We start from the raw sequence: 16,539 nt of genomic DNA on the forward strand, positions 1-16,539 counted from the left end.
TATAAATGGAAAAATTTATTTTTGTGCTCGAGAACATACCTATTTCACCCATTGTCCAATAACAAAATTTGATGGCATATGCATATGGGATTAACATAAAAAAACTTATCCAAAGGCATCGCATTAGTTTGTAAACATACTTATTTTTCTTTTGGTACTCAAATACAATTCTAAACATTGGATTATATTAACAATTTTCAATAGCTCGAAAGTGTCTTAAACGGACAACTGATCACATGTAGTTTAATTGGTACGTATCGTTATTACGGGAATATAATATTTGGCCTAATGTGTCCTAAAATAAAATGTCATTTCCTATCCCTGTTACATGATATCCATGTAACCCTTCTCACTAGCGTGCCGCATCACGGCCGTAATGCGGCGATTCACACGATCCCCTCCGATCGTTAGGGCGCACCGGCGGAATCCTTCGCTGTGTATGTCATGCTCGAAGAATCCACTCATTTCTTCGCATTCCGCTTCGTTGCTCATCATCATCGGGAGGAAGTTCAGTGCCACCATGGCACCGTACAAAGCAAAACGGGCAAAATGTTTGAGAAAATTTTCCTCGCTGTACGGCTCCAGGCGGGAATCGTTCACCGGGCAATGCAGTATTTGACAAAGCGTATCAAGAAGCGTCCGATGGTAGCGATGCAGTAGTTCATCCCAAAACTTCTCACGCAATTCCGGTGTCATGTTCATGTACATGAAGAACGACAAGTCGAGGGCAGGCGAGCCGTAACGGTTCTCCTGAAAATCAATCATAAGCACCTCGACCGGTTTGTCCTGTTCGTACCGAAACAGGACGTTGTTGCGATTGTAGTCACCGTGTAGAATCACGGAAAACACTGGATCTCGTTCGAGGAACTTTTGCATTAATGCCGACTGATTTGGACCGTATTTTGATCTCAAAATGTCCACATTTCGGCGAAACAGATCACTGTCCAGCTCCTGGGGGCAACTGTCCACGTATAAAAAGAGGCGTTCTGCTGCAAACCGAAACACGACGTCGTAGCTTTCGAAAAATATTTTTCCATCCTGGATAAAATTGAGAGGGATGATTTTTTCCACCAACTGCTCCAACTCGGAAGCATTTTGTAGGCGCATAGCGTACGAACACGCGTGGTACTTGGCGATGATGTCAGCCATCAGCGTAAGGTGGGCCTCGTCCAAATCAAGCCTCGGACCGGTTCGGAAGCCTCGGGGAGAGACGTTTTCCATCACTAGAAACGTCTCGAAGATTGGACTATACTCGGGGAAATGCCCCACGGCACTTAGGTAAGCCCGGGGACACCAATCCGTTGCCTTGTGGTGGGTCTTCATTTCTGCTAGAAAGCGATCGAAGCTGGGCAGCACATTCGCATAGATATTGATTTCATTCGGAAACAACACATGGCCCAGATTCTGCTTTCTAAACAAGTCCTCTCCTTTCATCACCTTAACCAGCAGCGGTATCGTTGATTGTTCGCTGTTTATCAAGTAAAGATAATGCAAAATGTGTTTAGCGGGGCAGTGATAAGGTATATATTTGCACGGTGATTTCTCCTTACCCGTTCGCTTTGTTGCGCACCACAATAATTAGCTCGTGTATGGCGGACATAAACCCATCCAGCTGTTTTGGAGTTTTTAAATCACTGCTCACAACTTCTAGTCCCGTAAAGCAGTCGTTGCTGCTCAATACTTTGCGAACCACCTCCGTTTTAATGTAGTTGATTTTCGCTTCCATCGTAATGAGTCGGATGTGAAGTAAAACTTTGATTGGGAAAAAAGGCTGTGGCTGGAGAGGAACACTCTGTCGGAATCACTTGAAAGGAGTAGTAGTAGTATATATTGCTTAGAGAGGTTTTGAGCCTCACTTGAAAGGAATGGTCCCGGTTGTTTCAGCAACAAGTTTAAATACACGCACTTATCGCCATCAGGTTGTTGATAAAAACACGTAACTAGTGTTGGCAGAATGGGGATTCGGAAGATTCGGAGATTCGATCCCTAGACGGATTCCAAAGATTCGAATCCCATTTGACGGGTTCTAAAGATTCGAATCCCATCTGACAGATGCTAAAGATTCGGATCCCATTTGACCAAGGTTACCACGGTTAATGAATACCCCGGCGGGGCAAAATCGTTAAAAGTGCACCGCTTAGAACAATTACAAGTTGTACTGTTAGGGCTTCTGATGAGAAGACCTATACGAAGGATTCGCGAAGAGCTCTACAAAAGGCCTTTTCCTTTATTTTATTTTATTTTCAAGGTTTATACAACTCATAAAGATAAACACAGGTGTTTATTTTTACCACGATGATTTTATTACAAGTTTTTGCCTGTACATACTTTTAGTGTTTTTGGGTTTCATTTTTTATCTGCAACCATATCATGATGCTTCGACGAGTTTAACTTCGTACGAGATCAGTCTTCGGGTATGCGATGGGAGGAAATATCTCACCCATCCCGCTCTTCCTGCTTAGATCCGGGGCTAGTTCGTTTGTTGTTATTTCTAATTAGCACTGCGGAAAAGAATGAATAAACATATGATTTAAAGAAGGTTGGGTTAACAAACAAATTGTTTGAAATGATGAATACGTACTTATAGTTTCCACAAGCTGAAGATGATATTTTGTACAGAGACGATGAAACATCTTCGTCGATGCTCGACGTATTGCGTTCCAATTGTACACTTCCCAATAAACCAATACTTTCCTTAACACGCATCGTACATATTTGGTGTAAGAACTTTGTACTGAAGAAGTTTCCAACTATATTTTACTTTGTTTATCACAACACCAACAGCTAGACAAGAATGCAAACTCCGTGCAGCTTCTTTGAGCTTCAGCAGACACACACACACCCGGTTTTGTGCACATATCCACACACGGGAAGCATAGGCCGTTCGTTTTGACAACTGGCTAAATAGTACAATTTGGCTGCCGGGGTAATAAATGGTTCTTTTCTTGGAAGAAACTCAGGTAAATCAGTTAGTCTGCATATTCCCAAAAAGGACTAGATTGTTCGTGTTGTTTGAATACAATTAGAAGAATAATGTCAACTGTACTGATATTCTTATGTAAATCATTCATTGAATTAAACACATCATATGAAAAATCGGCATTAGATGAGCATGTATGATATGACTGATTGGGATTCGGATTCGAAGATCCGGATCTCAGAATGGATTTGAATCGAAAGATTCGAATCCCGGAAGGGATTCAGTTTTCCCATCACTACATGAAGCATTTGTTTACGTTTCGTTGAATGACATTCTTTCGTTAAGTTAACTTCGGTTATAAGCATGGTTTGAAGAATACACATGCACCGGATGTCTGTTCTCTGCCAAAGCGTGCAAAACGATCAGAATTTGATTTTTTGGAACTGAAAATTAAGAAAGACCGTTACTATTACATTACATTTGGTGCCCTTTCGTTGTATGACGCGCAGTACCACTCCGTCATGACTAGCGAAAACACTCAGAACGCGTTGATGTTCTTCCTTGTCGAGATATTGAAAAGTGAGAAAAGTGCGGGCAAATCATCATCAGTAAGAACTCTCTGCTTTTGGTTCTTACACACTTACTTACTGTCTGGCGCGAGTTAACTTGGCCTCGGTTAACCACCCCGAGTCGGTCGATCCATGCACCGCTATCCCGCCTCTGATGCTATGTGACTCCCGGTAACAACCGATGATGTCCAACCGCCACCGATAACTGTGCCACTACGTTTCATTCTAACACTTGGTTATAACAAAGCTAGTTGGCCTGCTAGTTGGCCAAACTTGCACCTTCACAGTTAACAAAAAAAGGTTTGACAGTTAGTTCTTCTCGAAACACTAGTGCCTACCAAAAAAACAGCTTTGGTAGGAAATGAGGTGTACATGTTAAAAAAGCCTACTAAAAATACGTTTGGCAGGGTTTTTTTTTGTAGACATGTACACCTTTGGTAGAAAAGTGCAGCACGGTTCTCCTTAGGACATTTGCAATTGTTCTTTCATAGTTAAGTGTATTGAAAAATAGTGATGATCTCTACTATCAGCTGTATGTATATAGACGTAAATGTGTATCTTATGCATTAATTATGGTAAAAATTATAAAACAAGTGCAGCAAAAAGTCGCAGATAAATTGTAAATGCTAATAGATAATTGTAAAAAGCCACATTTTTTTAGGGAAGCGGTAAAACTATCAGAAAAGTAGTAACGGTTCATGTATCACCACGTAACTCGTCGAAAAAAGTCACCGTGCTTTTAAAAAATCACACTAATAAAGCACAACATAAAATGACCAGAAAAAATGTTCGGGTGAAATTGGATGGTGTGCAGTCGTTTGTTATCTCTTTGATTAGCTGAGATCTTTCCAAGCTCATCATCATGGTTCCCCTGATGGAGAATATCCTTCCCATCTAATGAGAGTAGCACGAGAAGGGCCATGAAAGATAAATAAAAATACAAGCTACTCAACAGCACTTAGGCAAGGGCGGAAGTTTTCGTTTGTACTTCCAATGCTGTTCAAAGTTGGAGCACAAGGCAGAAGATCGGGTACGGCTCTACTATCAGTGGCCAGATCATAACCGCAGCAAAGAGCAAGGACGAAGTTTTGCTGTGAGAAAAGAAGTGATTAATCTACAAACTACGAACAATGACTTTCCAAACGGCGGAGAAAAGCAGGCATGAGTCTGACTTTTAGTAGCTTGAGCATTAGCCATGAGCAGATGTGATTTTATACATGCATGTGAGTTTGCAGCAACGAAGGAAGGTAAATGCATATTTCAAGTGCTAACAAATTGAAGCTAAATTGTTTTCCATTCACACCGGTACCTTCCCCGTCCGGCTGTCCGCTCGCCGGGCTGATGATCTGGGTCGAGAAACTTTTCTGATCCCGAGCGTCGAACTGACCGAAGCATCACTAACAAGCATCAACTTTTTCAACATAAAAGACAAACATTTGCACACTTTCCGACACCTTGAACGATTCGAAGACAAGGAATAGGTTGATTTTACGATGCACTGTGCCAGGGGTCAGAAAATCGTCCATTATACAGGGATTTTCATATGATATCATAACAGCAGCAGCATTATTTTTAACTGGAGCACATGATATTCCAACTGCATTAGTTGATTTTATATTACAGTATCGTTTATTACTCGGGGTCCAAACTACAGCGCGACGTCCCGTCACCAAACGCGACCTCGCCCGACAGGCGGGTGAACTCCATACTCGGGGTCCACACTACAGCGCGACGCCGCCTGACAGGAGCTGAAATCCATATAAAAAAACCTTGCGCGATGTCGCAATAAAATATAGTCAAATCGCGCTATTTTTTTTTTTTTGCATGGAGTTCAGCGCCTGTCACTCGGGGTCCACACTGCAGCGCGACGTCCCGTTTCAAAAGTAGCCCAGTTTCGGCAGAACAATCGCGCAAGCCAAGCGCGACGGAGGTAGGGGAGTATGTAGAAATATGTATCACATTGGAGCGCAAACTCGGCCCAAAAATGTTGTTGAATTTGGACGTAGCAATGCATGTTACTTGTTTAGCTACATATTTTATGCACCCTGAGTGAGTTTGGCGCTTCTACAATTGAAATTCACTGAGAAAACCACCTAAAACAATCATCGACGATATTTTGCCCCACCGTGGGAGGTATATATTTCTCCATCATCTCCTACGTATTGAGTGCAGTTTGTTTACGTTTCGGCACCCCAAAACACTTTGGTAAAAATATCAATTAAAACTGAGTTTCATAACTGAATTACATTTGTGAAGGCTAGAAATAAGTAGTACAACGAAAAATCCGATGTTTCGTGGAGAATATTGCTCGTTTTGTTCGCGTTTGTGTTTCGGTTTATTTACGTTTTGTCCAGCTGTCGGCTTGTTTTCGTTTCGAATTGACATTTGACAAGAGCTAGCGCGACGTCGCGTTTTTCGCTGTTTCTACACTAGCGCGATTTGTGCGACATTTTTTGTGTAGAGTTCGGCCGCCTGTCAGGCGACGTCGCGTTTCGTGACGGGACGTCGCGCGGTAGTGTGGACCCCGAGATAGAAGCAACCCGGATTCAACCAGATTCAACCGGATTCAACTAGGTTCAACCGGATTCAACCGGATTCAACTAGGTTTAGTGGGATTCAACCGGATTCAAACCTGATTCTGCCGGACTCAAACCGGATTCAACCGGATTCAAGCGTATTTAAACCAGATTCAGACCGGATTGAACTGGATTTAAACCAGATCCGGTTGAATCCGGTTGAATCCATCCGGATTCACCGTTTGAATCCGTTTGAATCCGTTTCAACCAGGGTTGAATCTGGTTTGATCTGGTTGGATTCGGTCGAATCCGGTTCAATCCGGTTTGAATCTTTATTGCGCATTATTATTTCAAATCAGTGTAATAATTGATCTTCTTTCTAGTGGGCCAAAAGTCCCTCACTGACCCTACATATTTACCGTATTGTGGCGGAACCTAAAAACAGATCGCATTGCGCACCGTACGGGTGTACAGGGGTATTAAGCAGCTTTGTTGTTTTCGATATCTTGGTTTTGACGTAAAAAGCAGCTGACAAACGCATCTGTCATTGTGATCAGTTGTGTTGAATTTAACCAGCAACTAAAACTTTCTGTTGATCTCTAGAAAACGGGTACTTGATCTTGTGAAAAATCAGTGCAACCATGGAGAAGGATTATAATACAGATTTGGAGGACTTCGGGAATTTGGATTCGCTGGATGTTCCATTTGATGAATACAAACAGCAACCGGAATTGAGTACAATCGTAATACGTAATGTGAAGTTGGTTAGCGCGGATGGATTACGGAACTTGTGCCGCCGGTATGGAAACGTCGTCAACTCCCGGAAACCGCACGTGGAAGCGAACATTGGATTTGTGGAATTTGCCAATGAGGGGTAACTACTGCTGCACTAACTACTGCTGCACTGCCTAACCCATACGCTGCTAATGTTAAATCCGTTTATCCTTGCAGTGAGGCGCTGTGTGCCATCACAAACATCAACAGTAATGTGAATAGGGGATTTCGTGCTGAAATTGTTCTCCCCAAGCGTAAACCATCGGAAAAGGATGGCAAAGTATCTGTGCAGTTGGATAATGACGAAGACTGGCAGCAGACGAGTGTGTTGAAACGATTTAATTTCAGTTTGATGCCACCGCTAGCGATCAAATTTCCTCCACGTGCTTTACTTGGTACGAAAAATGATTACCTTTCTACCGTCACCGGACCACTGCTGAGAAAGGTTGATCCCGAGTTGTTCTTTAGCGTACAGAAGGTGCTGCCGGTGGAATGCGATAAAAAATCTAAACTGAGCGGTGCGAGCGAACGAAAGGAAAAGGAGAAAAAGCAGAAACCACTCTCCGGTCCTGGACTTTATGATGCCGAGAAGAAGGTGTTTACATTTTCTAACCTCACTGAAGCACAGAAAGCCGCCGTCGGCCCGTGTCTGGACTGCATTGTGTGCGAAGACTTTGCTAATGCTACATGCAGCAAATGCGATAATCCATACTGCTCGAAGCGCTGCCACAAGCAGCACCATGTAAACAACGTGTGCCCTGCGAAAGGACAAAAACCGCCGGTGGTTCCGGTAAAGTGCGATCATTTTCTGAAACGAGATCAGCTTCCAACCAAGGCGAATGTTTGCATAACTGCCGTCCTAACGCAGGCCATTGTCTTCGTCCGATCGATGGACCCTGCTGTCGAGTTTGAATACTTTACAACGTTTGCCGATTGTGAGATGGAGAGTCTGTGCGATAAAACCTCTAATGGCACGGAAGTGCAAGTGGTAGCCGGTGAGATATATAATGCACCGGGTGCCCCGCACGGTACGTACGGGCGAGTGCTGCTGATCGAGCCTGGGCCGGTGGAATCAAAATGTGTATTCATCGAACACGGCACGATTAGTCTCGTGCGCAACGAATCATTGAGGTGCATCGAAGATCCGGAATTAAAGTACCGCAAGGTGTACGTCTACAAGGTTTGTCTGGCCGATATTACGGAGGAGTTCGGCGAGGTGGATAAGGCGATTCAATATTTACACCAACTCAAAGGCAAAAAACTCGAGATGAAGTATAAGATGGAGGCAGGCAACATGGTTGATATTCAGTTGCACACAGCGAATTTTACAAGTGTGAACGAATACATCAACCGTTTGATCATTGTCCCACCAATACTGACGGATAAGGAGCACGAAGTTTTCATCAAGTACGAGGTAAGTAAGTGGCGAGGGAGTGGAATCGCTAAAGTTAAATCTAATCGCGTTTACCTCCTTAGGACATCGCTCATAAGATCCCAACGATGGGCAAAGGTAAGAGCATTATGATTCTGAATCGGATGACCATAAAGTTTGACGGACGCGTTACCTGGATCGACTGGGATGACCTGCCGTACCTGGAGACGCTGCAAGGTAAATTGCAGAGCTATGGTAAGAAAGTGTCAACATTCCAGCGCGATTTTACCCCACGCCTCGGGGAGCTGTGTCTGGTGCGTTGCATGGAACGCTGGTATCGGGCCGTATGCCAGGAGACAGCTGGTGATCGCAAACCGTCACTGTTCCTGTGCGACTACGGTTGCATGGTGATAGTCGATTTAGAAAACATCCGAAAGATACCGAGCCAGTTCACGACGGAAGTTCGTACGTATGACGGTGTCGTGGAAGGTTTGCTCGACGCCCAAACGGGGGGTTTAACGATAGATTCGGACTTTTTGGATAACTACCTGCCCGAAAACGAACCATTGATGGTGGATGTTTCGGAAATGAAGAGGGGCGATTCGATCAATAGCGGTGTTGAAGAAACCTACAACGTATTGAACTTCCACCGATTTTCCGCATTTACTAACTCATTGAAAACCAAACCGGTTGAAGATCATATCAATAATTAAAAATGGTACAAAACATTAATGTGCATCAAAAGTTCAAAGAACGTTAGCGGTAGAAAACTCTTTTCTTCTTATTTTTCCTCATAACATATTTTTTGTAGCTCGCAAACTTACATGCGATCATATAACCTCCTTCTGAATTAGGAATGATCCCTGGATAGGGGCGAGATAGGTTACCAATTTGTAGATGTAGATGTTTTGTTAAACTTTGCTAAAATTGTTCATTACAGAGTCGTCGATCCGTGAATTTATACTTAGAAAACAAAAACAGAGAGAAGAATTTGGGAAATGAATCGAACAAACCGACCAATCCAGCATCTTAAAAGAGTTATGCTAACTGAATTTTTCAAAGACCTGCCGTAAGACGGTCACAACTTCATTTTAAAGATCGTCGGATCGAAAGGTAGTTAAAGGGGATATTTTACTTTGTTTACATTCAAATAAAACTTTTAACAGATAATCATTCGTACAATGGAAAGTGCTTTGTCCTGTACCGTTTGTTTGTTAATAGATCCATCGGACATTATTTGTCTACATGAACATGAGTTTATGATAAAACTAAACAATATGCGCAAGCAGTAAAGAGAGCGAAATATGACGGTCGTTGCACTTGACTGTCTTGACCGAAATTTGTGCGAAAATGCTTGACGGGACCGAAGTCTTCTTGATGACGCCGAAAAATTTATATCTCTCAATGGTTTGCAACGTAACATAGCGTGTTGCTTCAATCCATTGAGTCCAGATGGCGGCAGAAGGACACCATATAACACTAGCGTATTCAATTGAGCAATGCGACGATTTAATAGCAAGTGAGTCGCGAAATTCCTAGTTCAACCGAAAATTAAACCTAGCAGTTGGTTGCCCATACTGAACACATTTTTCATATGGGGCTTAAAAGTGAGACGGTTTTCAAGTAAAACACCTTGATCACAGATCATCTCTACACGATCCGGAATGTCTTTGTCCACGTGGTGGTCAAACGAGACACCTGGATCGAGAAAGCGACAGAACACGATACTTATCAGACACACACTGTCGTATAGATCCTTTTGGTTTTCGTTGAATTTAGCCTTTACTTGTAAATTTGCTGCATATATGTTTTATGTTTTTTCGTGCGAATACTACTTTTGATTATAACACATAATTGCTTCTTAGCAAACTGTAGTTTCTTGCCGAACATGTACACATTAAAACTCCGGTCTTTGATCTAATACTTAACGGTAAAACATTCTTACCGCGCCGATACGATCACGCTCCCCAGCCGGAGTGTCCGATCGTCGGATGCTGCGCATCAACCCCGATGGATAGCAGACACTCTCATCAGCTGATAACAGTGAGTTATCAGTGAGTGGCCCAAAGCTTATCGATCCTGTCAGGTCCTATCACAACGGTTTCCTAACTGGTTCGCTAATATTTTGCTAGCAATCTGCAGGTACCACTTACACCGAGATGCCGAATAGTTGTGCTCAGCGACCATAGCGTGGCCCTGTTTCCTCCGTTGAGATGCTCAAGCCGAGCGAGAACGAGCAATTCTAGTAGGTGATTAGGTAGGAACCGTTAAGCCATTGATCCGCTACCCCGCATGTGTTCCTCATGGTGTCGTTCGCTTCATTAAGTAGGAGATACCTTCTGCCATTTCCACTATTGGCATGTTGGTTTCTGTATTCTCGTAGGAGGATTCTCCATGCTTTCTGTTGAGAATTTTACCAATGCACTGGTTCCTGGAGACGTCTTGCAGCTTTGATGTCTCGCAGATTGTTAAGTTGCCAATTTTCGGACACTCGCTTACTATCATATATAGAGTGCCGGGGTTTCTTAGATATTCTTAGACTTCCTGGTCAGTTTGATGTGTTCAATGTGATTCGAAACTGGATTCTATTCCGTCATTTATGGTATTTAGTTTAAATAGAATTTGAATAGCATTAAGCTCTTCTGCAAGGTTTTGAATATTTCCTGAGAGATTATTTGTGGCTATTGGAGTTGTAGGTTGGTCGCTATTTGAATGTTATTGTTATCTGCTAAATTGTTTAGCGATGGCGAAATGGCTCTTAGATCTTCCGCGTCGGGTGAGCCCGCGACCAACTTTCAGGCACTACCATCTTTTGGACCTAGTGTGTTTTGTCGGTATTAGTTGTTCTAGGCTAATCGTGATTGTTTCTATCTTATACTGGAGTAGATTAGCTATTTTTGAATTTGTATGTACTTCGAAGGGATGGTGTGATCTGGGGAAAATAATGTTTTCTTAAAATCTGTTGTTTATTTTCCTCAATGCCCCTGTGTGCTCTAGTGTGCGTTCTCTCTATTCTTTTTTTCTGTTCACTTTCTTCCACGACATCATTTAAAAAATGTTTGAGTAAATTATATTTTCACTAATTTGGACTGACTGAAATAATTTTTATAGACTTCTTGCAATTGTCCCAAAATTTCTTCCTACGTCGTTAGACCGATAGCCTTACTAGGCACGAAGAATTCCTTCATTAAGGCAATCGGGATTTGTTCGCTGGGTTACGTCCTCTTAATGACGATTCTTCTGTACCCGGGAAACGGATTTGTAACTATCGTTTCGGGTGCACTATTGCTCTTTTTTATGACAATCTGAAGATTAAATGCGTTAAATGGGGCCTCAGTGGAGATGATGTAATTACTGTCATCATCATCTTCTGCCGAATGAATCGGGGTAAGCGAGTGCACTTGCACCTTACTCAGTGCGTCCGCCACGACATTGGCCTTGCCAGGTTTGTAGATTATTTGGTAGTCATGTTCTTCCAAATATGACTTCCAGCGTTTTAATTTTGCGTTGGTGTTTTTGAGAGAGAAAAGGTGATGGGTTGATGGTCTGTTACGACGACAAATTTCTGTCCGTAAATTTTCTAAAAATCTTTAATCTTTATGCCCAATAGATGGCAAGCATCTCCTTTCTGTAGCGGAATAATTTTCCTCGGTTCTACTCAAGGTTCGGGAGGCAAAATGAATTGGTTTGTCGCTGCCGATTGCGCCCTGGCTGAGAACGGCTCCTATGGCATTATTGGAGGCGTTGGTGGTTATCAAAAAGGGTTTACTAAAGTCCGGATATGTCAGAATATCACTGGGCGTAAGGATTGATTTTAGACTCTGGAAAGCGTCAATTGCTTCTTCTTTCAATGTGATCTTCTTGTTGGACTGTCTGTCCTTCTCCCCCCCCGAAGAGTTGAGTCTGGGGCTTGGCAATTTTCGCGAAGTCCCTTACGAACCGACGAAAATAACCTATAAGCCCCAAAAATCTTCTCAGCTCCTTGATAGTTTTTGGTGCCATTTTTCTATAGTCTCAACTTTATCCGGGTTGGCTTTTATCCCATGTTCGGTTATAATGTAACCAAGAAACTCGACCGATTTTTTGAAAAACTCTGATTTATCTGGTTGAACTTTCAGATTTGCGCGTTGTAAGTTCTGTGCGGCTTCTGCTAGCGTTTTCCCAAAGACAATTACGTCGCCCATATAAACCATATCTTACCAATGTGTACGCGCAGCACGTCGTCCATGGCTCTTTGAAAGATGGCAGGTGCGTTCTTAAACCCAAAAGGCATGCGGACGAACTAGTATTTAACGTTTTTAATGGAAAATGCTAGATCGAGTGTCGTAAAATAACGGTTTACTCCTATTTGATCAAGGATATTTGTGATCTCTGGCATGGGGTACCGATCTGGGATAGTCTTCCTGTTCAGGTTACGGTAGTCAATTGCAAGTCTAAATTTATTTTCCCCCGAAGAATCGGTTTTCTTTGGTACTATCCACACTGGAGAGTTCCATGGTGACTTCGATGGTCGAATAATGCCATCGTCTAGAAGTTTTCTCACCTGGGCTTCCACTTCTTCCCTGTAGGCCTGTTCTTATATGACATTCTACTCTTGTTGCACACGAAAGGTGATTGTGATACACAGTTCTCCAGTGACCACAAAAGCCTTATTATCATTGTACTAGGACTGGTATAAATAATCGACGTGCTTTTGATCCATTATGTACCCTGATCTGGCTATAATAATTTCTGTACAGCTTTCTTTGCAGCGGGTCAATGGTGATGCCGTAACGGTTAAAGTTAAAGGGTTAAAGGACAACGTCGCCCGCAAGTCCGGATTTTCAAAGCTGGCAACCTTACAGGTGCCCCTATCTTCGTCATACCAATAAAGACGGCGCGAGATCCAATCCACTGCAAAATGCGATGGATATTCGAGATCTTCCGAGAGGAAAACTTTCTTATTCGTCCCAACGTATTTGGCGCTGAAAATCGACTGATTTTTATCATCAGACCCAGTGGAGACGGCCCTCAATACAATCAAGATCCATGTTGTAGATGTCATTTACATCACTAATATTGAAGGATCTATTTTGCGTTCTCTCTATTATATCTCTATGGTTCACCACCCGTCTTGTAAAGTAAGCAAGAATTCATGCTCAAAACGACTCGCAGCGTTGCATTCAGTGTCTATTTCAATCGTACTATCCTTGCAAGGTTCTAGTGTTTTTAGCCACTTTGTTGTGTTTGTGGAGCGCAGAATCAAATTATTGTATTTAGTAACATCTGTAAATACTTCAGGTTTTGAACTATCGCATGTAGGTGAATTGAAATTGGGTCTCATTGAGCTGATTGACACAATTCCCATGCCATGTTCTATTTACGCTGAAGTACATGCCTCCTTCAACGTCTCATCTGATGCAGACATGTTTATATTTACTTCTAACCGCACAGTACATCTGGTCGGTAACATAATATTACGTAAGTTCGTAATATTCGTTCGTGTCAGTGGATAACTTCAGAATTGCAATATCGTTTGCGAAACTCGAGTAGTTATATTGTGGATGGATTAAAATTTGAGCCATATCCAACACTTGGGTAGGAGCAGCTGAAAATGAAACCACAATATAAATATTAGACTTGGGTATTTCTGCAACCATTGTGTACGGTTTACCTTGCAGCGGATCAACAGCGATGCTACTATAACCACCGATATCGATCATCACCGTTGTCCGCAAGCCCGGATCGTCCGAGCTAACAACTTTTAGCTGCTTCGGGGAAAAGTAGCTAATTTGCTTATTGATCACGTAAATGCCGGGTTTTCACATTAGTTTGCACGATTCAATACGCGTTGTGACGGCAAGCGAGATATGTACGCGAACGTGTGCACTAGTCCTGTCAGCCACAAAAGAAGAAAGATGTCCTACTCGACCGGGCTTATAAGGACGATAGCGAGTTTTGAACTCGCTCGTCTCCGTGGTTCCGTTCCTCGGTATGATGGTTCCCGCGTTGTTTCCGTTGCCACCTGTGTGGTGGTCGCCACAGTATTCCCCCACCAGACTGGTGTTACCGGCACCGAAGTGGGCTAAATACCCGACGTTGTGATCGAGTAACACCGGTCGAGCTGTCTACGCTGGGTTGAAAATGGTACGGGTGGTGTCGATGTAGGCTGTGGTGTCGGTGTTGGCTGTGTCGTAGACTCAGGTTGGTTCGGCGTGTAGTAGGGCTTCAAGCTATCGATGAAGATATTTACCGATTTCCCGTTGATCTGTCCCTAAGACCTTTTTTCGCTACCCCTTAAGACTGCGTAGGGTCCTTGGTATGGTCGTACGGTGTCGTTACGGACGAAGGCGAAGGTGCGTGGACGAAGGTGGCTTTGTTGGTGTGCCATGCAGTTGTTGGTGGGCTGATGTTTGCTATCGCCTTCCTCAGTTCTACGGTGAATTCCGTGGTGTCCCTTGGTGTAGTTTATGGGTTGCTTTGGAAGAACTCTCCAGGTATACGGAGTGTGGTGCTATACACAAGCTCCGCTTACGAGGCCTTTATGTTGGCTTTGTATGCCTTTCGTAGTGTATGCCAGCAGGATGATGGGAAGATGATCCGTCTAGTAGGTGGCGTCCTTGGAGCAGATGGCTGCCTTCAGCTTACGATGCCACCGTTCGATTAGCCCGTTGGCCTGCGGGTGATATGCCGTTGTACGGAGGCGTTTGATGCCGAGTATCTGGGTGAGCTGGATGATACGGCGCTGTCCTGATGTGCTCAATCCCAGTTTGCCTACAAAAAGATTCAAATTCCGAACTAGTAAACTGTGGGCCGTTATCTGATACAAGCGTTTCCGGGTTGCCAAAACGGGCAAATACGTTTCGATGAATACTTATCGTCGCCGGGGCTGTTGTGCTGCCACTTGGGATAACCTCTGGCCACTTGGAGAACGAGTCGATAATCACCAGATACCATTCCCCGTTGAGTGGTCCTGCGTAGTCGACATAAATGCGGCGCCAGGGACCTGATGCTTCCGGACACTTAGCCGACTTGATGATCGGTGGGGATTTAGCTGCGATCTGGCATGAATGGCACGAGTTTACCCAGTCGATGATGTCACGATCCATCGATGGCCAATAGAAGTAACTTCTAGCCATTGCTTTCATTTTGTTGATTCCTGGATTCCCGAGATGAACTTGCTTTAAACATTTCTTCTCCAGTACTTTAGGGATTACCACCCTCTCGCTAAAAAGAAGACATCCGTCGATTGTTGTTAATGAATCTTTTCGGCTATGAAAGCGTGACAGTTCTCCTTCGTAAGTTGAATTATTTGGCCATCCATCCTGTTCATAATGGAGTACTTTTTTCAAGAGTTTATCGGCTGCACTTTCTCTGACAATATCCTTAAAGTGGACCGGAACATGTTCAATTGCGCTAGTTACTGACGATTTCACTTCTCCCGCTAGTGTAATACATGCTATTACTGAATCGTCGTCGGGTTTTGCGTGTGTGTGTATCACGCTGGAAAAAATGTCAGCGTTCCCAAATTGATCCGTGCTAATGTATTCGATCCGTGCTAATGCATGCTGGGCAACTTGAATTGAGCCGTCGGGATATTTATGACTGATTTTTGCCCCGAGGCTGACTGATGAGGCGTCGGCAGACACGATGATCTCCTGCGGAGGATTGTAATGGGTTAGCAGTAGATGGGATGCCAATATTGATTTGAAGCTCCCAAAAACATTTCTGCACTCTACCTGCACGTCTACCGGATAGCGTAACTCTCTCATTCTTGGCACAAATTGACCATATTAGTTAATGGCTCCGACCTGACAAAAAAAAAAAAAAAACGACCTGACTTCGGTTACATTTGTCGGCTGAGGGAGCATGCGAATAGCTTCAACTTTCTGCGGATCAGGACTTAATCCATGGCTAACTATAATGTGTCCCAAGTATTTAATTGGTATACTTTAAAGGAACATTTCTCCGCTCGTAATGTAAAACCGTAGTTCTGGATGCGCTTCAAAACTTCTAGAGGCTGTCAAAATTGCCTCTCTCCAAAATCGTTTCTCCATTCTCGCATCGACCAGCAACCATGTGGCCATTTCTCTCAGTGACCGATTTTTGCGTTCGGTCACGCTATTCTGCTGAGGAGAGTAAGGGTTAGTGAACTGTGGTTGTATTCCTTGCTTCTTGTAAAAGTCTAGCAGTTCATTATTGTTGAATTCTCCCCGTCCATCGGATCTACAGGTAGTGTGGCTTGCGACCGAATATGTTTTCGACCCACCGCACGCTTCTGATTTCTGTTTCAGCAGATAAGTTGTTGTGAACCGCGTGAAATCGTCTATGATGACCATAAGATATTTGTTACCACTTGGTGTGGTGTTCTTCATGACTCAACACTCAGAAATCCAACGCTGACCACAA

General features: G+C 43.4%; 2 protein-coding genes across 2 annotated transcripts; one reads left to right on the forward strand and one right to left on the reverse strand.

The window, feature by feature from the left end:
- Positions 1–298: 298 nt before the first annotated feature.
- Positions 299–1,844, reverse strand: LOC131287263 (uncharacterized). The gene is made up of 2 exons (XM_058316298.1): positions 1,551–1,844; positions 299–1,468 (listed from the first exon to the last, which is right to left on the reverse strand). Exons 1-2 carry the CDS (start codon positions 1,724–1,726, stop codon positions 325–327), a joined length of 1,320 nt encoding a protein of 439 aa, XP_058172281.1. The 5' UTR covers positions 1,727–1,844; the 3' UTR covers positions 299–324.
- A 4,802-nt stretch (positions 1,845–6,646) lies between these two features.
- LOC131284669 (protein vreteno-like) lies at positions 6,647–8,864 on the forward strand. The gene is made up of 3 exons (XM_058313532.1): positions 6,647–6,879; positions 6,957–8,193; positions 8,256–8,864. The coding sequence occupies exons 1-3, from the start codon at positions 6,647–6,649 to the stop codon at positions 8,862–8,864; spliced, it is 2,079 nt and encodes a 692-aa protein (XP_058169515.1).
- The last annotated feature ends 7,675 nt before the right edge of the window (positions 8,865–16,539 follow it).

Source organism: Anopheles ziemanni, chromosome 3 (genome assembly GCF_943734765.1).
Source record: "Anopheles ziemanni chromosome 3, idAnoZiCoDA_A2_x.2, whole genome shotgun sequence".
Taxonomy (NCBI): domain Eukaryota; kingdom Metazoa; phylum Arthropoda; class Insecta; order Diptera; family Culicidae; genus Anopheles; species Anopheles ziemanni.

What these genes read in the sequence shown, in the direction of transcription:
- LOC131287263 (XM_058316298.1), bottom strand. Translation starts at nt 1,726, where the DNA reads ATGGAAGCGAAAATCAACTACATTAAAACGGAGGTGGTTCGCAAAGTA. An exon ending in GTGCGCAACAAAGCGAACGG is followed by an intron (nt 1,469 to 1,550) that starts GTAAGGAGAAAT and finishes CTTGATAAACAG; the next exon opens with CGAACAATCAACGATACCGC.
- LOC131284669 (XM_058313532.1), top strand. Translation starts at nt 6,647, where the DNA reads ATGGAGAAGGATTATAATACAGATTTGGAGGACTTCGGGAATTTGGAT. An exon ending in GTGGAATTTGCCAATGAGGG is followed by an intron (nt 6,880 to 6,956) that starts GTAACTACTGCT and finishes TTATCCTTGCAG; the next exon opens with TGAGGCGCTGTGTGCCATCA. An exon ending in AAGTTTTCATCAAGTACGAG is followed by an intron (nt 8,194 to 8,255) that starts GTAAGTAAGTGG and finishes TTACCTCCTTAG; the next exon opens with GACATCGCTCATAAGATCCC.